This window comes from Pocillopora damicornis, chromosome 9, assembly GCF_964200805.1.
Source record: "Pocillopora damicornis chromosome 9, jaPocDami1.2, whole genome shotgun sequence".
Classification (NCBI taxonomy): Eukaryota; Metazoa; Cnidaria; class Anthozoa; order Scleractinia; family Pocilloporidae; genus Pocillopora; species Pocillopora damicornis.
In genome coordinates, this window is record NC_142678.1 from 6225980 (window position 1) to 6249918 (window position 23939).

The 23939-nt window shown below is 38.2% G+C and overlaps 1 protein-coding gene and 3 pseudogenes across 4 annotated transcripts in view; 3 read left to right on the forward strand and 1 right to left on the reverse strand.

Moving 5' to 3' along the window:
* The window catches only part of LOC113676607 (uncharacterized), a 41965-nt gene extending 26217 nt beyond the window's left edge, over window positions 1-15748 (reverse strand). Inside the window, exons 1-3 of one of the 3 annotated variants that reach the window (XM_089183252.1) lie at window positions 14646-15748; window positions 1710-2210; window positions 1486-1541 (exon numbers count right to left, since the gene is read on the reverse strand). In XM_089183252.1, the coding sequence (XP_089039378.1) occupies window positions 1486-1541; window positions 1710-2161 (508 nt within the window). In that variant the 5' untranslated portion in view covers window positions 2162-2210; window positions 14646-15748. Of the gene's footprint in view, window positions 1-1485; window positions 1542-1709; window positions 2211-4366; window positions 4644-14645 lie in introns of those variants that run through there. The other 2 variants (XM_089183250.1, XM_089183251.1) reach the window with 2 other exon arrangements.
* Window positions 5864-7324, forward strand: LOC149039831 (uncharacterized; annotated as a pseudogene).
* LOC149039832 (uncharacterized) lies at window positions 8816-13901 on the forward strand (annotated as a pseudogene). The gene is made up of 2 exons (XR_016179926.1): window positions 8816-12729; window positions 13057-13901. The product of XR_016179926.1 is annotated as an uncharacterized LOC149039832 (transcript).
* Window positions 15749-20757: 5009 nt separating the features above from the next.
* LOC149039833 (uncharacterized) lies at window positions 20758-23686 on the forward strand (annotated as a pseudogene).
* Window positions 23687-23939: the final 253 nt, after the last annotated feature.

The following is a 23939-nucleotide window of genomic DNA, read 5'->3' on the forward strand; positions in this document are numbered from 1 at the left end:
GGGTCTGTAAAGCCAAGTTATCCATTCTAATTTAGTGAGCGCCGTACGAATCACAAGGAGGCCATGCATGCAAAGACAGAGAGGGGTAGGGTTAGTCACTTTCACCTCTCACTTTTTAAAAGCCTGGAGGACTTGAGTCACTAAGCACATCAGTTGATTCAGTAACATTTGAATGTAAAACTGCTGATCATCCTTATTTCATGTAATTTCATGTAAACTACAATTCAAAACCAAAGTTTAAATAGTTCAAAATCAAAACAACTAACGATCAGAAAGTTTTTAGAAATATAGTTCCTAAGCAAGCCAAAAATAAATGCACGTTTACGAAGTCAACGTAGTCACCACATCGATTTCAAATTCCTGAGCGCGTATCACACATAGAAAAGATACTCATAAAATGATGGAGGCTATCCATAAAAGGATAAAAATACAAAAGAGGGGGAGGGGGGTTAGTATCAATCTTCCGTTTTCATGAGCCGGAGGGACTTAAGTTACCAAGCACAGTTTGTTTCCATTCGAAGTATTGCACGTTAAAGAAAGTTTAAATAGTCTTAAAAGGAAGTAATTCATATTAAATAGTTGTTAGAGACCTTTAGTTCCGAGGTAAGCTGAAAATATATAGCATTTCAACTGAATTGGAATCTTATCGTACTGCATTCGGCTAAGTGCTCCTTAGTTTGAGGCTTCGTTCAATTGAGAAGTGATCTTGCTTTTTACTGTCCAAAATTGTCACTATAGTATTATACCACAAACTCATACACGTCATATACCTCTCTAGGAAATATTGTCGCTCAAAAATTCACCCTGTAACCCTGGCGGATTCCTCTGATGTCCAACAATTACGATTGGTCAATTACGATGTAGAAAGCAAAACAGTGCTCTTAAAAGAGAACCCTGAGACACTCTATATTTCAATTAAATTTGATCAAAGTGCTGAATTTTGTCATTAAGTAGACATTTTGATAGGCCTTCTTAATGTAGCTAAATCATGTATTATGTTGTTCGATTGCACTGATACACGATTACGAGATCTGCCTATCCGTTAAAGGTGTTATCAATAGCTTTGGAAGCTGAATCACGCCTACTTGTATAGCTTGTATGGTGTAGCATGATTCGCCCTCGGTTTCCTCGCAATTTTTTTGTGGTATCAGTTTAGGTTATATCTAAATACACTGCTTTGCTAAATACACTGACACTTAAATAAAGTTATTATTATTATTATTATTATTATTATATCGATCCTTTACGAATTCCCTCTCTTGAGCCCCTCTCGATGCTAACGCACAGAGTATGCTATCGTCAACATTCTTAAATTTAATACAAATAATATTATACTTTGGTAGCTTTCAGAGCGATAATCGTTGAGTGGGGCAACTTGAGTGTATCAAATACTAGAGGAATGCATTGGTTTGGGATTTTGGTCAAGACCCTGCGGTTCCTCGTGGAACCTATGTTTATTTGAAGACTTCCCGCTTTGATACTCACCTAGGCTAACTTCCTCAAAAGTTACTTTTACGTCTTCTTGAGGTTCAAGTAAAGACCTGCAGAAAATTATTAAAAGTTGAAATTTGAGCTCATTGTGATGTTTCGTGTTTCTGAGTAGAAATATTCAGAGAAAGATTGTATTGTCAAATGTAAAATTGGATTTTTAGAAATCCTATGAAAAAGTTTCATTAAACTATCTACAAAGAATTGATTTCGCTTTTTACCTTAGTTCTTGTTCTCTCTGGAATACCTCTTGGCCATTTACGATAGTTACTTCTAACTCTTTGTCAAATCCAATTTTTTTTAGCTCTTCTTCCAATCGACGCTTCACTTTCTTCCCCTTAAAGTCCTTCACAAATTGTAGTACACTCTGCGGAGTATGGCAACGGAGTTTCACAATGATGGAACCTTCTTCAATATTTATGACCTCAGGATCAGCTGCTCCAATCGCATTCATTCTTTCTAGGCTATTTCTAATCGCATTTTCTGTTTTCCACCTGTAACGTAAATAAAATGCACCCAACGTCACCGCCGCACCCGCTGCCAAAGCAACTCCTGCCACAATGGGGCTGTCAATTTTCAATGAGACTGAGAGGGCCCCTCCAGTGATTGACGCTGATGCCTCAAGAGCGGCCCTGGCTGCCTCTGCCCCAACTACAGTACTTTCCCCAGCCATTCAATATGAACTCGCTGGCTTCCACCACACCGTTATGCCATGAGGTGCCCTACAAAAAAACAAACAAACAAACAAAAACACTATCAGCGAGATTTTGCTACGTGTAGTGCGTGTAATTAAACTTTTATTCCTGAGGAAAGCCTGGTTTAAAATTCGGTCGTTCCATGGTGTAAGAAATGGTATATACATCGGAATTTTGCTATGTTGTACAATTTCATTGGCTTCAACATGATCCCTTGGGAGGTGCAACTTATATGGCATGATGCCATTGGCTTCAACTGGAAATGAAGTATGTTTCGCCATTTCACGTGTTTTCGACCGTGTATTCTTTACAGACGATCTCTTTGCGCCGGTTGGTAGGAGTTTGTTCTTAGGGGAGTAAAATTAATATGTATCTTTTAGAGTTTACATGTCTAAGTTATCACATCTTTCGAAGTTTTTACACGGCAGACGGAGGAAAAAGATTCGATACTTGCTTTCGAAGTTCCTAACGAAAAGCGGCGTCAACATCTCCATTGTGAGCCTATTTCAGACAGCAGTCGACGCGGCGTTCAAGTTACGGGCCTCATCAATAGAAAAATATTTCCTAGCTTATCTCACAGCAGGAAGTATCGCATCGATGTATGTTCACAAAGGAAACCTATTGCCTATTGTGAGCTGTATGGCATTGGGATACATTTCAACCCAAGCAATTTTAAACACAAACCCTGTTGTGGCAGCGATGATATGAATCTGTCGATGGTGACAGTATCAGCGAGACCCATTGCTTAGTGTAGGCTGTACGGCTTTAGATACATTTCAGACCAAAAAATTTGAAACACAAAGCCCATTGTGGCGGCCATTAAATCGATCTTTCGGTGGCTACAACATCACTGAGCCCCGACGGTGGGGTAGTATAATTTACAATCTTGCTTCACGGCATACTTTCTCCGTACAAGTACCCTCTGTTCGTCATGCATCTTCAAAAGCTGTGGTACATCATTGCTTATCATTTTTAATTTGTAAATAACTGTTGGACTAAAAAGTTGTTCTAGCTTAGCATAACATTGTTCCGACTGAGAAAAGATGGCCAATTTTTGTGTCCAAAATTGACTTAGAGCTGCTAAGAAAACAGCTCGAAACAGTTTTTCCTATCATTTCATATTACTTTTTTTTTTAACTTTCCTTTAAACAAAAACCATGGTATTGACGAGAAATTTTAACTGAAATATAATTTTAATAACACCTCGTGTAGGTCGCAAATAAATCGCACACTATGAATAAGAAAAGCAGGTAATTTAGTGTTAACAACTGGGTGGAAAACGTAAATTAGCCACCGTAAAGGTTCGAACGCTCGAAACGTCAGCTTTTTTACCCTTTACGATGGCTAATTTACGTTTTCAACCCAGTTGTTAACACTAAATTACCTGCTATACTCTCCCACCGACGCAGCACCACAGTTTCTTTAGAAACTTACCCCTTTATTTATATGACGAAGAAAAGCTTGTTTTCCTATATGTAATTGGCGATGATGTTCGAGATTATGAGATTGCGCATAAAACTGTGTTCAACGAGCTCAACAATACTTAAACCTTCGCAAAATCGCGAAAGATCTGAATTTACACGGTATTTTCCAAGAATTCTCTTTTCTATACTTTAAAAGGTCAGCTAAGTCACATAACGTCGGCTATGAATTATTTAGAGCAATGACTCTAAAAGTTTAAGGTAGCCCACCGTCATTTTCTTTTCTAGAAAATGTTGTTTGACCCTCAAATCTGATATCTCAGTTTATTCGCACTGAGATATGATGCCTTATGAAATCTAACATTTTAGTATTCTGAATGCCAAAAATCAAAGAAAGCGGTTTACGAGATGAGATGAGGAGAGCCAATTAAATACGCTCCTATATTCTATGGGAAGCAAAAGTGATGATATACTGATGACATTTGGCCTTACAACCGACAATTCAAAGAAATATGACGTAGCAAAAGACAAGTTTGACGGCTATTTTGTAAAGCGAAGTAATATTATCTTTGAACGTGAAAAATTTCACCGACTTAAGCAAGAAAACGGTGAGCCGGTTGATTTCTTTATCACTGACTTATATGGCCTTACCGAACATTGTCAATTTGGTTTGTTACACGACGAAATGATCCGTGACCGTATTGTGGTGGATCTAGCTGACCAAAAGCTTTCAGAAAAGTTCCAGTTGGATGCAGACCTTACCTTGGAAAAAGCCATTAAAAGGGTACGACAGAGCGAATCAGTTAGAAGCCAACAATCTATAGTTAGAGGACAAGATGACGCAAGTCAACCAGCCGAAGTGGACGGAGTTCACAAGTCCAAACCTCAGAAGTCTCTAAGGACATCACAGAATCCTCAAGGGAAAACCTACAAGCACTCGGTACAAAGTGCTCATCCAAAGCGATGTAAACAATGATGTCTGCCAACGATGTAGTTTAAGTCCAGCTCACAAAAGAACCCAGTGTCCTGCCAAAGATGCCTATTGCCGAAAATGTAAAAAGAACAGTGCCCTTAGTTCGGACAAAAATGATAGTCTACACATAGATCCTTGGAAAACAAATGTCTCTATTAACGGCAATAGCGTTGAATTTAAACTCGACGCTGGAGCTGATCTCTCAGCTGCTCCTGACCTCATCGTTCTTAGGCTGAATGCTACATTTAAAATACTAAGAGGAAATCGACAGGGCCTGATGGGTACAAGCTCAAAGTCGCTGGAGTAATCTCCGCCAACTTAAAAGCCAATCACTTGGAGTCAAAGCAGGAAATCTTTGTTTTAGCGGATTTGGGATCTGCACTAGTTGGTAAGCCCGGCATTGAAGCTCCGAACCTCGTGAATGTTGTAAACGCTGTTAAAGAGTCATACATGTAAACATGTAAACATGTAAACATGTAACTCTGTTTGTAAGTTATACGTTGATAAAATTCCCTTACAACTAGGATGTCTGGAAAAATTTGAACAGATTCTCATGGCACAGCCCATTGTGTTTGAAAAAAGTTGTTCTCATGCTCTAAGGTCAACAACGTAAAATACTAGGGGCAATCTGAAATGTTCCAGTAGACTACGATTAAACTTGCAATGTTTTGCCAAGACCCCTGAAAGGTCAGGAATGGTTATGCTAAAGCTGAAAAGAAAACTTTCGTTACAAGTCTTGTTTATTTTCAAGCTGTACACCCTGACATTGTGCTCAATGCTCTGAATTAGCCGAATATTAATAACCCTTTGTATAATTGCATAAAAGTGAATGCTACAAATATTCATGAACGTCTTTCTGAACTGCATCTGTAAATTAGCTCACAAAAGGATAGTGAAGTGTGTCCAATTAGTGATAGAAATAGTGAACAGAGAACAACTGATGATGAAAATGAAGAAGAGAGAGAGGATCCTTCAAATTAATTTTGAGCACCCACTACAGAAACTTGCTTGCAGTCTTATTTAACCTTGTTATCTTCAGACATTGCATTCAGATGCAAATGACGTTTTCAATATTGCACCAGATGAAACTAAACATCCAGTTTCATTAATGACTGAAAAAAGATCTGGCCTTTTCCAGTTATATTCCCAAAAGGTAGATTTAGGTATATGGTGGAGAGAGCAGTTTGCTTATCACCAACAAGATACTTCAATGCCTGTTTGTCAAATTACAGTAACAGATTTGCAATGAATGCTGAGTATTTGTTCTTTGCACAGTTCATAAAAGAATCCGATAGTATTAATATAGCTGTCACAAAAGTTCATGGACTGTCTCTTACTGCATCAAATTTAAGGTCCAGTGTGCAAAGTTTATAAAATCTTTTACGTCAAGACCAGGCTTATTTGTTTCTAAGGCAGATACCAGGTACACCTCCCTACTGGAAAACGTTCGTGTGTAGAGTTGTAGCCATGGTAAAACAGCTTAGAATACTCACCTGGTTTGTGGCATCGTCCTGGGCTGATAGTTGTTTTATATATAACTATTTTGTCGCTGGGATCAAAGGTTTTCGAAGCAATGTTGACCTGCAGCCTGTTTTTAATCATTACAAAGGTGTAACCTTTGTTTGCTCCTACTTCACAGGGGATGGACTTGAATGTTCAGAGACTATTGTGAATGCAGCAAAGGAAGTTTAAGCCTCAAATTTGAACATTAGAGATGGCTTGAAGAAAATAGGAGCAGTTTTTCTTTCAGGTAGTGAAGCTGGTTCACAAGAATGTGTATACAGATGTATGCCAGAGCTTTGGTTAAGGAACGTTTTCCCAAGAACAGTTTGTGTGTTCACTGATTTCCCAGAGAAGAGAGTTAGAGTTGCAAAGAGTAAGCCAGAACTTAACGAGTTACATGATGATAGCGCAGACATACATAAATCAAATATGATAGAACGCTACGTTATCCAACCCAATACAATTGCTGCTGTTGATAACTTGTACTTGGTTGAATTTGCTGCATTCTATTACCAAGTATACAAGACTGACTGCATAAATGATGCACAACCAGGAATACTGACAGTTACCAAGTATACAAGACTGACTGCATAAATGATGCACAACCAGAAATACTAACAGAAGATGCCACAGAATTACATGTTCAATTACCGGCTAAGCACAGATTCTGGTGTCACAAGCTACTTACCTCCCAAAATGAAACTACTCAAAACCAATAAAGTTATGAAATGTAGGAAAAAGAAGGCTGAAGCTCAGTCTGTTGTTACACTAAATAGAGGACTATTTGAACCTGATGCAGAGACTGTCTCAAAAGTACTAGAAGCTTTAAGAAACAGTGAAGATAACCATATGGCGTTCTTTTTTATTCTTTAGACCAAGAAAATGACCAGTTACAAGTGGATATGCAAGACAATAGTGAAAGTGATGGTGAATTATTTAATGAACAATTACTGTCACATCTTGCCTCAAAATATATCTCTGATCGTGCATCAACTGTTCTAACAATCTCATCCCGTATTCAACCAGAGGAAATTTCGTAGGACTTGCTTCGAGAATCTGTGAGGTCATTAAACAACAAACGGTGTATTGCATATGATACTGTCCTTTTTTGGTGCAGGAACAAGATAAAATATATGCTTACTCAAAACCCTGAAAACAAAGACCCAATGTATCTTTGTATCACCAGGGGTCCTGGATCCGGCAAAGGTCATTTGATAAAGACAATATATCACACAGCAGCCTAGACATCTAGACATGCAAGAGGCAATGCTAATCTGCCAACAGTTCTGTTGATGGCGCTAACAGGAGTTTCTGTCATAAACATTGGTGGAACAACAGTTAATACTGCTTTAGTTATTCCAAAAGAAACAGGCAATAAACTTCTTCCGATGTGTGATCAAAAGAAGACGCAGATAAGTGTTTCTCTGTCTGAAATGAAGCTTACTATAATACATGAAATTTCGATGATTTCTAGCATCACACTGCTTGAACTACTTCAAAGGCTAGATTACACTTTTGGTGTAATTACCCATCTGATGCTCTTCACATCTGGGCAGAAAATTGTCCTGTGAGTACAACAACAAAAATCTAGAATAGTTGTACTGAGAACCTCTGACTAGTACCTATAAAAATTTAATGTTACTAAACAGAAGAGTATTGTTAAGAGGGGATATCAGTAACTTGTGGACTTGATTTTGAAGTTAAGATTAAAGAAGGTGCCAAAGTAATGCTTACTACAAACATCGATATTGCAGATAGAATTATTTAATGGCCAAATGGAAACTGTGGTTAAAATTTATCTTGACAGAATTACACAAAAACAAACAGTGGCATATACAAGTGTACGTTGCATTGAGTTGATCGACTTCACTTCAAGGGCTTCACATCATTCTCGGAGAAATCAACAAGAACTATGTCAAGGCAGATCCTAAAGTGTATCAGGATTATGACAAATTAAGGAGTACATGTGTTAACCGAGAAAAAGAAATATCGGTGAATGAAAAAGTGACTGCTAATTCAGTTGTACAGTTATGTCTTCTCAACATACGTTCTCTTAGAAAACAAAGCTGTGTTAGACACGATGTAAATCACTGAAAAAGCGATATCCTGGCATTCACCGATACACAACTTTTACCAAGAGATGGTGACTCGGATATTTCTTGATTCCTCTTACCTCTTACCTGCATGATAATGATTCAGATAAATTTTCTAGTCCGGGAGTTTGCATCAAAAAGAATATTCGCACTGTGTATCAGAAACGTTCTCCTTCTTTGAATGTGCTAAAATTTGGATTCTCTCGCGACAACAAGGAAGTAAAGCACAATGTTTCCTTTATTTTAATTTGTCGTAAAAATTACTTGAAAATTCAAGAATTTGTCAATGGCCTGAATTATTTATCAGAGCTCATACAGTTGATAAACTCCTTGAAGATTTCATCATCAACTATTTAAATAGCAAAGATAGAGAACCTCTAACATTGTTGATGGAGTCTTTGCATAAAAGGCCTACATTCATTTCTGGTAGTTTACTGGACCGCGTCCATATTAGACATGCACACCAGTCTTTTCTGACCATAATGCCATAGGAATAACTATACAAATACATGTATAAAACTTTGTAGAACTGTATACAGTTTGTGACATTTCATTAAAAAAAAACTTAACAATGAGATGAAGGGTGTGGTAATAATGCATTCAGAAATTTTGGCACAATTAAAATGAAATGTAATAACAAACTAGAAAAGGAACAATTTTATTGTCAATGGAATTTCCTTCCATTCAGTCTTATGAATATCTAAGACTGCACTCCGTAAAGAAAGCCTTGCAGACAGCTATATAACAATCTGATAAAACATAAAATTAATACTTCATCATAATAATTTTACAAGTTGGTTAAATTCTGTCGAGATCGATTGACAACCCGTATAAACACACTTTAATTTCATGTACTTTCATTTGAGATATCACCCACTAAGACATGTAAGACATCTGTTATCATGTCTAAAAATGCCTAATTCACTAGTAGAAGGATACAGAAAGAATATTGGTTAGATGTACAAGCTGAGAGAAGAACGTTATCATTTGGGTTAACTATCCCGCCAATCTACACTTTCAAATTGTCTGCTAGTTTGGAATAATTTTCGCCTCTTTCCTTTCAGTGTGAAAGAAAAGAAACTCCAATGATACCTGCTAACCTTTCATAGCTTTAAATACCCAAGATGAAGAAAATGCAGAAAGTTTGCTTATCTCATCTGACACAGACATGGAGAATGAGCCGTTGAATGTTGACAGTTCAATTGATGAGTCACATCTGCTGAACTGTGAGGAACAACACAATAACAATAAAGGTCGTGTAACTTCTGACCAGGAAACAGCACACATCAGTGAAAAACCCCAAATTACCACCACTAACCTCAAACCTGAACTTCTTTCTTCCACCCTGTCACTGAAAGTCCATACAACAATTATACAACTCCAGAGACCACTGTGGATAAAATTCTACAATCTGCTGTTGCTACAGGATACGTTCACAATGTTTCACAGATTAAAAATGGAAAGTACTTTGATTTTCAATTGCAGACGAAGCACAAGACTGTCAGAGCTGTCTGCTTTTCTCCGCCAAAACGAAAGTATTTCAGTAAGTACAGTGAAAGCAATGTTCCAGTGGAAATAAGGAAGGTTAGAGTGGATACTAACAGAGATAATACAATATTATCCAAACATAGACTTTCCAAGAGTTGAAATACCAAGCAGTGTAACTTTGGCCACACTAAGCAGTGTTTGCGTTGGGCGGCTTGAAGCGAAAGTCCTTCACCTGTCCCCCATCAAATGTTTTACAGTCTGGAAAACTGAGAATAATTCAGGCACACCTTTTAGACCCTTCAGACACAACAAGAGTTGTGTTATGGCAATAGTTTTTGAGTGCAGTCGCAGAGGGAAATGCAAAAATATTTTCTGATTGACTCTGCAAAAACAAGGACTAAAATCACACCATCCGATCCATTTACAGAAATCCTGCCAATCACGATAAAAAAAACCGAATGAACATACATTTAACAGTATAACACTCACAGGAGAAATTTTGGGAGTTAACAAGGTGCAATTACCATATCAATTAAGAAAACCTTTTTTCCCCTTGCATTCCACATAGCAGGCGTTGCATGTCACTCCTCAGGCAACCATGAATGAAAGCTGGCCCTGACTCAAAAGTCTGCTCTGTTCCTTACGCTGTTTTTGGACTTGCTTTCATGTATTTTTTTAACTACTGCTTCGTAAAGGGAATAGTTTTGTAGTCAGTGTACAATCTATGATATTGCCACAATACTTTGGTTATCAAGGAAAAGCCCCTCTAATGAATAGTCTAATAATCCTTTAGATGTACAGGTATTTTGTTTACAGTCAAACATACAGTTTCCTCTCAATAACTCTAACACTTAGTTTAGGCTGACTGCTACACAAGCTAAATAATGAAAAAATTTTTTTTAGAAATTCAAATATTTAGTTATCTGTCATAATTTTCAGACATCAGACATCAATTACATTGTTCCGTTATTTAGTGACCCATGGAAACACATTCAAATCTCAGTTGCCACTTGATTCAAGTAAAGAGTTGTTTGCACCAAAACAACTCAACCAAGGCCTCATTTTCCATTTCCCAGGGGCCCGTTGTCAAGCCTGCATTCAATGTCAACACTACTTCATTTTCCTTACTTTCCTAATGCGAAGGCTAACTTTCACAATTCAAACATTCCTGTTTCTTTCGAGCTCAGAGAGAAAATACGAGTTATTTGTATTTATCCATAGATGAAATTCTCGAAGTCCAACTCGAACTCGAACTTGGATCCAAACCCAAGCCTCACTACCGACGTAAACTTGACTAGTTTCTAAGTCTCACGATGTAGTCACTTCGGATGCGATCCAAACAAAGCACGACAGTTGACCCAGAAACCGACCAAAGTATCAACATAGATAGAATTTCATACTTCATACATTTACAACAAGGGAAGGAGACGTAAAAACAAACCAAATTATTGCGCCACTTTTAATTTCCATAGCATAACATGAAGCCTAACCGGACAAACCGGAGAGGGTGACGGTCATTCACTTGTAATGAATACAGTACAGCTCAGAGATAGATGGCCAACGCACGCGCAAAACCTACGCACATTTTTCGCGTTCAACGCAGTCAGCTCGCTCTGTCCTGCATTGTTTCGGAAAACAAAGGTTTTCTCTCTCTCAAAATGCCGCTGCAGAAGCGTCAAATCGACAGTTACATATCTCAACATCTAAGGGACCTAATGGCTGCTGTTTCAATGAAACGTTGAAACGACTTGTCACGATTCCACAGGATTTGTGAATAATTACTTTGATACCAGCCTGAGATCACGACAACTTCGTCTGAAGAATTTGAAATCACTGTGAAAGATGCGACTCGATCGAGAAGTTGGCTATATCAACTTTCGCCCGTAGGTCTTGTTTACTTTTAATCGGCGCTAAAATATTTCTCAGTTTTCGTTTAAATAATTAAACTGTTTCCTATAATTCATTTCACGTTTGAGTGTCTTTGGCTCACGCGAACGCAGGTAAGTATCTATGGCCTTTCGAAAGTCACGCCTAATTAGCTCACGTTCAGATGAGTTTTGTCAGAAAATACGGGTAGACAAGCTCTCTAATCTTGTATATTTTTTCAGGATCCAACAACTTCTTGTTTGATACTTGAGACGTTGCGGCCATTAAGCTCAGATGGCTCGAACATATAACGTACCAGTAGAACTTATGTATTCACTAGTCTATTTGGTATCTGGTGATTTCGCCAGCGAGTGCTTTCGCCAACGTCACGTTCGCCAACGTCTTTGGTCGCTTGGCCAACGTGATGAGTCGCTTGGCCAACGTCCTACTGGTCACTTCGCCAATGTATTAGTTTACTCTAAATAAAAATTTACCATTACTTCTTCTTGCTTCTGTGTGTTGTTTACTTGACTGAGCTGACTTGATTTCCCCGTTCGAACTTAGTTTCCTTCCGTTATTTTGTTCGGACTTAGTTTCCTTCTCTTGTACGCGCAACTTAAAACACAGTGGGCCCACATAAATGCACGCCACGCCACGCGTCACCGGCGCTGTATGTTGCTGAACTTAACTTAGAGCAATAAAGTCGCGTGTGTGCAACCTTTTCCTTAAGTTCTTCTATAAGGTTTATTTGTCGATAACAGAGATTTATATAATTACCTTTGAGACTTCTAGAACAGAGATTTATATAAATACATTGTAGACTACTACTACTACTAATTCTATAACTCCAGCGCATATGAATAGACGCGTAAACTCATTATGTTAAAACTTGTTAATTTTACCCTATTGTTCTAAATAAACCAATCCAATTGCTTGAAACTAACTGGTATGATATTTCGATCCTTCGAAGTGTATAAAACACACTGGCATGCGAAGAATGTTCATTTCAATCATACGATTACGACACTCTACGACTCATAACGAATTATCTCGGATATCTTTATCTCGGAATACTATTAATATCAGGATGGCTACTGCGCAGATTTTAAACTGTATTGTTTGTCACGAACTGGTACAGCCTCGGCAGCAAGCGGTTCAGTGCGATGGATGTTTTCGCTGGAACCATCGAATGTGTAACACCGGTAAGTTATATTTACTTATATATACTCTGATACTCTAAAAAGTAGAGACCTGGGCCAGGATTATAAGTTGATGGAGGATCTAATTTCTCTTTTATACAACTGTTGTTGCTTATCTTACACCTAACAGAAGACATCCCCTAAAAGTAAAAAAAAAACTCATTACACTGACCAAAACTGAACCGTGACCAATGTTATTTAGTTTCTTATATCATCTGACAGTGAACTTACTTAAAATGAACTTACTTAAAATCCATTATCGTCTAAAATGCGGGTCGCGGGTTTTTACTGTACTTTATTTACACCTTTTTTACCATTTTTTACTTTAAGGTAAAAGAGCTTGGCCTCCAAAGGGCGTACATGGACGACGATTCCGTTTACAAGTACATCAGGAAGCTAATGGCCCTCCCGTTCCTCCCGTATCCGGAAATCTAACCGATGTCCGACCTACTCGAGGAGCAGGCCCAAACTGACCAGCTGGGGAGACTTGTCCAGTAAATCCGACGACAGTGGATTGAGAGTGAAGTATTCACCCCAAGAAACCGGTGCGTGTACAAGGAGCCCGTCCGCACAAATAACGACCTGGAAGGCTGGCATAACGCCCTCAATCGCAGAGCTGGAGGACAATGCGGCTTGCCCTTATACCTTTTAATTGAGTTACTTGATCGGGAGGCAAAACTCACAGCTATTACAATTAGGCTGGTCTCTGACAACAAACTGAAACGAATTCAACGACGTACAACAAGAAACATTCAGGCAAACTATTCGCAAGTTGGGAGAAGTATGAGAACAACGAGAAAACCGCTGCTCAACTACTCAGGACGTGCTCGCGTTTGAATGGACCAGCGCGCTCTAACTGATCATGAACGAACTGAACTAGCGTGAAGTAAGCTGAGAATCAGAAGGTTTTGTAAATAGGTTTTGACTAAAGCATTTTTTTGAATCAGAAGGTTTTGTAAATAAGTTTTGCATTGAAAATATTTTGTGAATCAGAAGGTTTTGTAAATAGGTTTTGACTAAAACATTTTTTTGAATCAGAAGGTTTTGTAAATAAGTTTTGCATCGAAAATATTTTGTGAATCAGAAGGTTTTGTAAATAGGTTTTCCACTAAAATATTTTGCACTTGTAAATATTTATAAAAGTACGTATTGTAATTAAAATGTTGTTGATATTATACTTGTTATATTTTATTTCTGACTCGTTTTGAAGGCTGGAAAACAAACTGATTGTTTCTGAAAAATGTTAACTCGTTAATTCACATCGTAACGCATTTTTCAAGTAAAATTTTGAGTTATACATTTTTGGAACATATTTGGAAGCCATCGGAGTTTGTTATTCAACAGTTTTAAATTACCGCGATGTTAGTGCTCACACTTTTTTTTTGGCTTTTTCTGGATCTGTCAAAAATATGCAAATTGTTTGGAAGTCAGCCAAGTGAAACTAGCATTGACTTAAAATTGTTCTGACCCAAGTATCAGCATTACATCCAAAGCATCAGTAAGCACCCTTTTTACTAAGCTATTACTAAGTTATTACTAGATATTTGGCGTTGGCGAATTGACCAGTAGGAGGTTGGCCAAGCGACTCATCGCGTTGGCGAAGCGAACAAAGACGTTGGCGAACGTGACGTTGGCGAAATCACTCGTTGGCGAAATCACCGCAATTCGTCTATTTATTTCAAACGCTGTGGAAAATTTGTCGGCGAGAGATCCAACACCCGAGACTGGCGGCTAAGTTTACGTTTTTCAATTCAAAATGCACGTTCGCATAATTCTAATTCAGAACTTGCAGCTATACATCCTTCCTTAAGCATCTCGTAGTTGCTCGAAACAAGAAGAACACTCACAAGCTGTATGCTAAGTATCATTGTTTGTGTTAGTTATTCAGCTTGTGTAGTATATTATGAAACATTACTCACCCCATTGCTGGAGAACCTCCATTTCGATTTTGAAGTAGAGCCACTTATGTGTAAACTCTGAGTAGATAAGGCTGCATCCACTGAATTGATGGCGTGAATCGAAAAATCTTTAATATACAGCTTCGTTCCCTTATTTCCACGAAATTCAACAAGAGAGAAATTTGCATATGCTTTTCGTAACCAGTCAACGGATCGGCATTTTGTCTGCGCGTGCGCGAGATATTAAAACTTTGCTTAGATTACGATAGAGCTCTATCTCAAAGTTTTATTCATACCGTATAAATTAAACAAGAACGTGAAAATGACGATTACTTATAATTATTTTCTTTTGAAAGGAAAATATAACGAAATTAGGAGAAACGCACAGCAGAGAGAATGCGTGGTCATTCCCAACAAAAGGAATACAAGTATAAACGGGATAGGCGGGTTAGTTTTCCAATACAAAGTGATTGGCCAGAATGAGCACCGAAATATAGAAGTAACAGGGAGAGAGATTGATAATGGCATAAAAAAAAAGAGTAAGGAAAAAAAGCCTTCAGAAATGAGAGGTTGTTCTTCGAGGTTGCTTGGTCAACTGTAGGAACGATTACCACGCATTTGATTTGAACTTTCGGCATTCACATCCTAAATCTTCAAAACTTTGCCGAATCGATTCGAAGTTCTTGTAGTGATCCTAGCTCTCCCTCAGGCACGTTAAGGCATGGTTACAACGTGAAAACGAGGCAAAAAAATTATTTTTTCATTTCAGGTCGTTGTAGAAGATCAAATTTAACAAATTTCGGCGAGGTTATAACTATGGAAATTATCTATCATTCCATGCAATACCATTGCCATAGCAACCATAATTAAATCATAGTCACCCTTGACGACGCCCAAATTAATTACCTTACTTTAAATTGAAATGGGGCGAACCAAATCTTCAAGACTTGAATGAAGTTCGCCCGAACCGTATTGAGGAATAGTTAATTCATATGAGTTAGTCCTGCAAAGGCGTCGGCATCAGCCATATGTCCGTGGATGAATAGGTAAAAGTCAGGAAATCGTCACGGCAGCTTTGGGGTCAACATTGCAAGGCTAAAAAAAGAAGAAGAAGTTGAGCAGAACTAACTTATGTTAAAATTTTTCACATTTGAATCTATTTTCTTTCCCCCATGGCGCAAAATAGGTAGTCACTCGACAATGTTCCGATTCGGACGCCATTTTGTTTCACGGCCGTTGGGAGACTGAAACAGAAACTTCGAATCCCTCTCCCTGGGGAAGAATTTAATTGTATTTATGCCCTTATTCTGGGGGATATGGTGAAATGTACTATGGACTAAAAAGCAGACTTAAAGATGGCGGTCGAAGGAGAGGATTCTTCGAGCTCTCGAATTAAGATTAAATCGGGTCGTTTTTAACTTTAGGGTGCCTAACAGCCATTTACAATGTTCTTCTAGGCTACAAAATACATTTCAAGGTAGTGTTTTCTTAATATTTCCGTAATTCTTTAATAAAAAAATCGATGAGGAATGGCAATGGTCCATTCAAACCTTCGTAGACTTTATATTAGTTCATAAATGAATAAAGTGATCCGCAAACGCGGCTCGTATTACATGTTACATCAGCTCCTTAGTTTTTGGCGCGCAATTTGTCTTAAATTTCGAGCAGTTAGCTAGTTCAAGTAGCAGTGTGGAGAGTTCCAACTTAATAATAATAATAATAATAAACTTTATTTACGTGTCAAATAAGATAGCAGTTTTCCACTAAGTAAGGACACCTAAACTAAACTAATCTAATCTATATAAAACTAAGCATTAAAAATTTATTGGAATATGATAAAAGAGCTCTTCCCATATAAAACCACCCTACCCCGAAATAGTAGACCCCATGTTTATAACACCCTACCCTGTATAATAAGATAATAACCTTAATAATGAGATAATAAGATAATAATAATTACAATAATATGATCTTGATTATATTTAAAATATTTGAGATTTACATAAAATACAGTTCTTGCAATTAATCGAATAGATTAAACTTTGTATATCTACTTTATGTAGAGCGTTTTTTAAATTCTTGCAGCGTTCTTAGTGCTCTTATTTTTCCATCTAACTTAGACCAGATTACTGGACCTAAGTACCTAAGAGTGCTTACCATAGCGCGTAGTACTAACTCTAGGGATAATGAAATCATTGTTTCTTAAATCATATTTGTTGTTATTAATAGCAAACAGGTTCTTGATATTATTAGGGCACAGATCATTTTTAACTTTAAACATTAACACAGCTATGTCATGTAATCGCCTATTACGTAAGGTTTTTAAATTAGCCCTCTTAAGGAGGTCGCTATATGATGATATGCTATCACAATAAACAGCTCTAAGGGCCCGTTCTTGTACCCTCTCTAATTTTCTAGAATCACTAGCTTTGCAACAGTTCCATATAATACTACAGTAAGTTAAATAAGGCAGAATAGCAGCCTTAAAAAGTTGTAATTTAGCCTTGGCTGGGATTAACTTCCTTAATCTATTAATTACACCCACCCTTTGACTGCTTTTTTTACAGATGTTACTTATGTGATCAGAAAAATTTAAATTATCATCAATATTTACACCCAATAACTTAATGGAGTTATATGATTTAATGGCTGTTCCGTTAACATTTAGCTCTAACTGTTCATCATTTAGTCTACCTCCTTTCAATATCATTGATCCATATTTATCAAAGTTCCCTTTGAGAAAGTTCGTATCGTACCAATTTGTAGCTCTTTGTGCAGTATCCTGTAGTTTTGTTTGTATAGTATTGATATCCTTGTTGATTTCGTAGAACTGATGGTCATCAGCATACATCCCAATTTTTGAAGGAATTCCGAACGTCAAGTCATTTTGGAAAAGATTCCATAAAAGAGGTCCAAACGAGGACCCTTGAGGGCATCCTTTCTTGACCCTTTTCCAGGAGCTTGCAATTCCACCAAATCTTAGCCTATTATAGCGATCCATAAAATATGATTTCATTAGCTTGATGCTCTCGTTTTTAAAGCCATATGCCTCCAGTTTAGCAAGTAATAGAGAATGATGAAGACAATCAAACGCTTTACTCATGTCAGTACTTAACAGGCCAACGCTCATCCGATTATCCAGAGCATTTTTCCAGTCTTCCGTCAATGCTAGTAGTGCCGTTTCACAACTGTATCTCTTCCTGTATGCTGTCAGGCTATCGCTCAAACGTTCATTAAATTCTGCTGTAATCTGATTTGTAAGAAGTTTTTCAAAGGTCTTATTTACCATGATCGCTATACTTACAGGACGGTAATTTTCCATGTTCAAACGATCGTCCTTTTTATAAACAGGCACCCACTCGCTTTTCTTCCAGTTCCTTGGCCAATGACAGCTGGCGATACATTGATTGTAAAGAGCGCATATCGGTGTAGCAAGCTCCGAAAAGCCTATCTTAAAAGCAATGGGTGGAATATTATCCCATCCCGAGGCTTTCCTGGGATTTGTGTCTTTCAAGATTTTCTGAACCTCCGGCACTGTTATATCTTTGAATTGAAATGGTTTGAAATCACCCTTAGATATGCGTTGGTCTACGATAGCTTCAATACTTCGGTGATTTGACAGGTCAGAATCTGAAATATCGCTGGTAGGACCAATGTTATCTGCGATGGTTGAGAAATAATCAGCCATGGTCTCTGCGATATCCAACTTGTTGCTGATTATTGAATCATTGACCTTCAGATTCATGTCCGATGATTCCCTAACCTTCTTTGATCCAAGAAAAGGCATGAATGTTTTATAGAATTCATGTGGCTTACTTCCAAGGTCCTTGGACTTCTTCTCCCAAAAGTCTTTAATTGACTTACGTCTAAGTCGTGTGGCTTCGTTCCGTAACTTTTTGTGAAGTTCCCAGTCCTCTTGAGCTTTAGTTTTGTGAAATCTTGTCCTTTAACAATAGGCCGAAAAATTCGGACTGATCCTCAACGTCATCGAAGATTTCAGCCACATGCCATGGAGCTGAAGCTAAATGTTCTTTAAATAGCATCTGATCAAAATTTTTACGTGACCGAAAGTTGATAACTTTTGATTTACATTTAGCCACCCTTTCCTTCATGAAAGTATAGATGAGGGCGTGGTCGCTTAGACCTGGGTCAAAAACATCGCTCTTGGCAAAGTCCTTTGGGACGCTAGTTAAAATAACGTCTATTAGTGTCTCACTAACTCGATCTCCCGTTTTCTGGATTCTTGTTGGTTTAGAAATGAGGCAATCGAGCTCGTGTGTTTCTTGTAGATCTAAAAGTAGTTTACCTTCATTAGTTGTTGGTCTAAGACGATCCAAATTCAAGTCACCAAGCACTACGATGGAACTTCTTAGTAGGTTAGCCCAATTACAAATGTGATTGAGTTCCTCTTCAAGCTGTTGACGATATTGTAATGTGAAATTTGTAGGAGGTCTGTATAATCCAATTGCTATAATGCTTTTCGTTTTGAAGTGGATGTCCAATACAATTGGCTCAATGGTTTTATAGGTCTTGGCAAGTTTGATTCTTTTGCACGTTAATTCAGAGGATACGTAAGCTAAAATTCCTCCTCCTCCTTTCTTCCTATCGTTACGGTAGAGCACAAAACCAGGTATAGAAAATTGACTGTTTGGGTAGGAAGAGTCAATTTTAGATTCGCTAACAATCATAAGTTGAGTTCTAGAGTCTTTTATCAAGCCTGCCAGCTCTTCGAACTTGTTTTGAATACTATTGATGTTAAGATGACACATCAAGATCTCTCTTTTGTATATAATTCTTTCTGCAATCAGGACATTGTTCAGGGCATTGTTCAAATGGTCTTGCAACTCTCCAGGGATAACGCTTTGATGTCGAGAATTAGCATGTACCTCAGAAACAGTAATATTACTCCCTTCCAGTAAATTATTTCCATCATTTTCAAATTCACTAGCTAGCTCAATATTATCCAACTTAAAGAATGGTAGTTCAGAAAATAGGTCACATCTCGGGCATTTCCATGAAGTTAGTGTCGTAGCGATAATTTGAAGAAACTGATATGGTCTTACATTACCGCATTTGATGTGCATTAAGCAATCACAGGATGAACAGCGCAGACTGCGATGGTTTTTTGCGACTGTCCTGCTGCAAGATGCACACTTCTCTGGACCTGGATTTGGGTTGATATCCCCACTCTCGGCTAGTCGCTTTAATTGAAATGCAGATGTAGAATTAGAGTACCTTGTTAACCTCAAACTAAAGAAGCCCTTAGCTGGCGTGTTAGTAATAAACTTTGGTCGCTGAAAATTTATCCAAACCTTGTTCGAGAGGTAGCCAAAATCCTCCGTAAATACATCCCCATCTTTTGCAGTTAATTTAACATCATTTAGTCTTCCAATAAGCCAGATAAGAGTAATAATTTCGTATAACTTTCTGGAGCTTAATCGGATACGTCCGCACGCCATGACGCACAAGGACGAGAAACTTGTGTTTAATTAGAACACAATATCAAATCCCATATTCTCTGCCAAGGCAACAAAGATGTCTTTAAAGGTTGACTGTGCTTGGGCAAGAGTGTTTCTTAGAGAAACTAAAAGTTTAAGCAAAACTGAAAGGATTCCCGGTGAAGGAAATGGAAAGTTTGCTGCTAGATTGCTACAAGATAGATTTAAAATCTTCAATGAACATTTTTGAGAATACCCTGAGCTACACATAAAACGGGAAGACTTCATGCGGCATTACAGAACCATTGATGAAAAATTTTACAACTGGAAAAGTAAAACCGAAAAAGAAGCATACCTAACAGCATTTTCCTCAATGAACTGGAATGAGGGCAAAGTAATTAGTAAAGAAGGGTAAAAAGATCACTCGTTGACCAGCTGCCAGGCCTGTCTTTTATTCAACTCTCAATTACAATCTACCTTCCCTATAAGTAAGTTTTGCAGAGGGGCTAGGAAAGGACCTCTGACTGAACTTAACACAAATGTCAAGAGACAATGTCAGAGAGAACCTAAGGTCACAAAAAGGAAATTAAAAAGCATCAGGGAAGCAATATATGCCACTTATCACTTATCACTTAGTGACATTCTAGTGCTTGTCCCTGAAGCTGGTCTTCAAAAGAAGCCTTCGCCTGCTGAAAAGAAAAGAATGAAGAGAAATGAGTGAAGTCAAACAAAAAAAGAACTAGAGACCAAAATGTCACAAAATGAGAGTGCTGTTCACCTTAGCCTTCGTCAGTCTTACAGTTCAAGACAAGTCCAAAGAATGGCCCTGTCCTTTGAAACCTTTGAAGAGGCCAAGGAGAGAGCAAAAACGACCCCACCAAAGGTCAGGGAACGATCCCACACAGCTTCACCTGCTAACATAGAAGGAAAGTTGGACCAGCTACTAGCAGATGTAAAGTCATGGCCTGATGGTCCTCCAAACTGGTCAGAAAAAGCCAGAATGTACAACATCAAAACCAAGGGAAGTGATTCGACACCTGGCAATGGAGGGCAATTAGTCAAAGCCTTTTTAAAGTAAAAAAAGTAGACATTGCCCGATTTAAGCTCCCATCAGTAGTGCATCTCAATTCAGAGGATGGCCTTACAGATAAAAAAGTGGTAAATTTGTAACTAAGCCGACAGTGGAGAGTTACATCTCTGCAATATCATTTATAAGTGAAAGAAATTGTGTATTAGGATTAAACAAAATTTGATTTATTAATTAAAGAACAGTGAGATTTAAGAGTTAAAATTTAGAATTTAGAAGTACTAGCAATACTGCTAATCATCATTTTCATCAGTTTAATTGGACTACAAATTAGAAAAACATTAGAAGAAGTAGGCCTGTAGTAATAAGAATGCATACAACAGTCTAAGTCAAGTTAATGATGAATATGTGACCCTATAATACTTTCATGGGTTTTTATCATTTCTCTAGCCTCATGTAACAAAAGGTTTGATTAATTTTCCAGGATTCAGGGTACGCAGAGCTATGAGGAAGCAAAAGGGAGGAGAAATTTCTGTGCCTGTGATGCAATCAAATAAACAACTAAAGCAAAGCATCCATGAGGGAATAAAGAGTGGCAAATTTAACATAGGAGAGCCAGTGATATAAAGAGAGATTACCAAATTGGCTATAAATGCACAGGGAGAGATAGAGCAGAAGAAATGCCACTTGCAAGCAAGGAAAATTCCCCTCTAAGACATTAGAAAAGAAGCATTGATTAAAAACAAAGACCTCCTTCAAATTAAAAACGATGCATTTTATGTAGAGCTCAGTGAAAGTGAGATGTGGATGTCCAGGCAACAGTGGAAAGGCCCTATCTGTATATGCTGGGGCAGAGCAGTTCCAGCGTTGAAGATCAGATAAAATTTGTTCCAGCCAGACATGATGATTTAGTAAATTTAACCCAAAAAGTGAAAACAAAGGAGGATGTTGAAGTAGAAGATGAGATGAGATTCATGAATGGAGACAACCCTGCAACCGTGCCCTCCATGCTGCAAATCAGCATGGAGGGCATTATGGTTGCCCAGGTTGTGATAGGCATTTAAGCATGTGCCACGATCTAGATTACATGGCCCAAAGAAAGTACAGAACATTGACTGAATGGCAACAACTGGTGTTAGCAGGAAGAAAAGGAAAAGACGCAAAACAACTCTTGAACCCATTTAAAGATCTCAAGGTCAACGAGCTACTAGCTGAAATTGAAGCAAGAGGACTTGGAGATTCAGACAAAACCAAACCAGAACTTGCAGAAATTTTAAATGAAGAACTTGGAGGGGCAACAAGAATTCCAGCACTGTTGTTTGGGGATGAGAGTGTTTCTGTGGAAAGTCTCAACCTCCAGTCCTATGAGATACTGTGTTTTGAAGCTCTTCACTGCTCCATGAATCACATTAAAAACATTCATCACATTTCTGACATTGACACTCTAATAAAACTTAAAGAAATACTAGCTGTCCAACTTAACAAAGAGAAAAAACAAGGAGTAGATTATCGCAAGACACTAATCTACTTAACTATAGCCCTTTACCAGACAACAACCCATGATGTGAGAGCTTTGCTGGCCACCCTGTGCGAAATGGTGGAAATTTTTTATGCCCAGGACAGAAAGAGGTCACCAAAGTTGATATTAAGGTTGCGTAACCTGTGTTGGAGGCATGCAATTTTGTGCGGAATAGTGATGACCCCAACTAGAGCCCTAACAAGCAGAAAGCTCTTTGGCATATACTTCCATGCATGTGTATCTCATTCCGCCTTTCTTCTCCATCTTGCTTCACACCGTTCAACTAATGCAGAAATGTTTGAGAGGTTGTTTGAGGAGCTGACCGACATCACCAGGAAGACCTGGAACAACCGAGTTGAAAGCTTAGTGAGCAATGCAGTTCTGCATATGCAAGCAGAGAAGACTTCAGGAGGAAACACAGCTGTGACCTGCATCATCAGGCAAGAAAAGGAAATCAGCAACATCGAAAAAGCCCTACCAAAGCTGGGAAACACAGTTTTACCCATAGATGTCATCAACACACATGCTAGGCACTGGGAGGCTCACCTTCAGTCTATTGCTGACTTCCTCGTACCAGGAGAAGGAGTTTTGGTGGAGAGAAATTGAGGATGAAGACTGTATTGAGTTCTTTGATGGTCCTGAGGAAATTGAATTCAGGGGGCAAGGACCTTCCCTTCACCACTTTTGCTCCTCCAATATCAGAATGGAGAAAATTTTCCTTCAACATTGCTGGGAAGAATGCATTCAAAGCGGAATCAAAATACCAGCTACCAGAATTCCCAATGAAAAAAACCACGATGGAGAAGAATGCATGCGACAGAATCTGCCAGTTCAAGATCAGTCATTTGAGAGTGATGGTGAATGTGAAGAAGAAGCTGAAGATACAACTCTATTAATTGATGAAGAAGAGAGTAGTGAAAACCTAGAAAATAATCAGATTCCGGAACCACAGCAGCTGACTGAAACAGTGCAAAATGAGACAGGTGAACCACTGGCTAAGAAACCAAAATTATCTGAAGAAGCAGTGATAAAAAATTTCTTACCTACATATTCTTCCCAAGTGATTCCTGACCTCTAACACAAACAAGCCTCAGAATATATGAGAGCGACAGAGTTTCCGAAGCTTCAATGTGCCACAATGTCCGCCAGCTTTGCCGCCATTTTGAAATGTTTTTCTCTTAGCGCGATTAACTTCGCGGGGGGGATTTTATTATCCTGAGCCATGCCTTAACGAGCCCGAGCCAGTTCCCTGACCTTATATAACTCTATGTTTTAGAAAGCATTTTGCATTAGGGTTGAGTATTTAACACAATCTCAATACTTGATTCGTT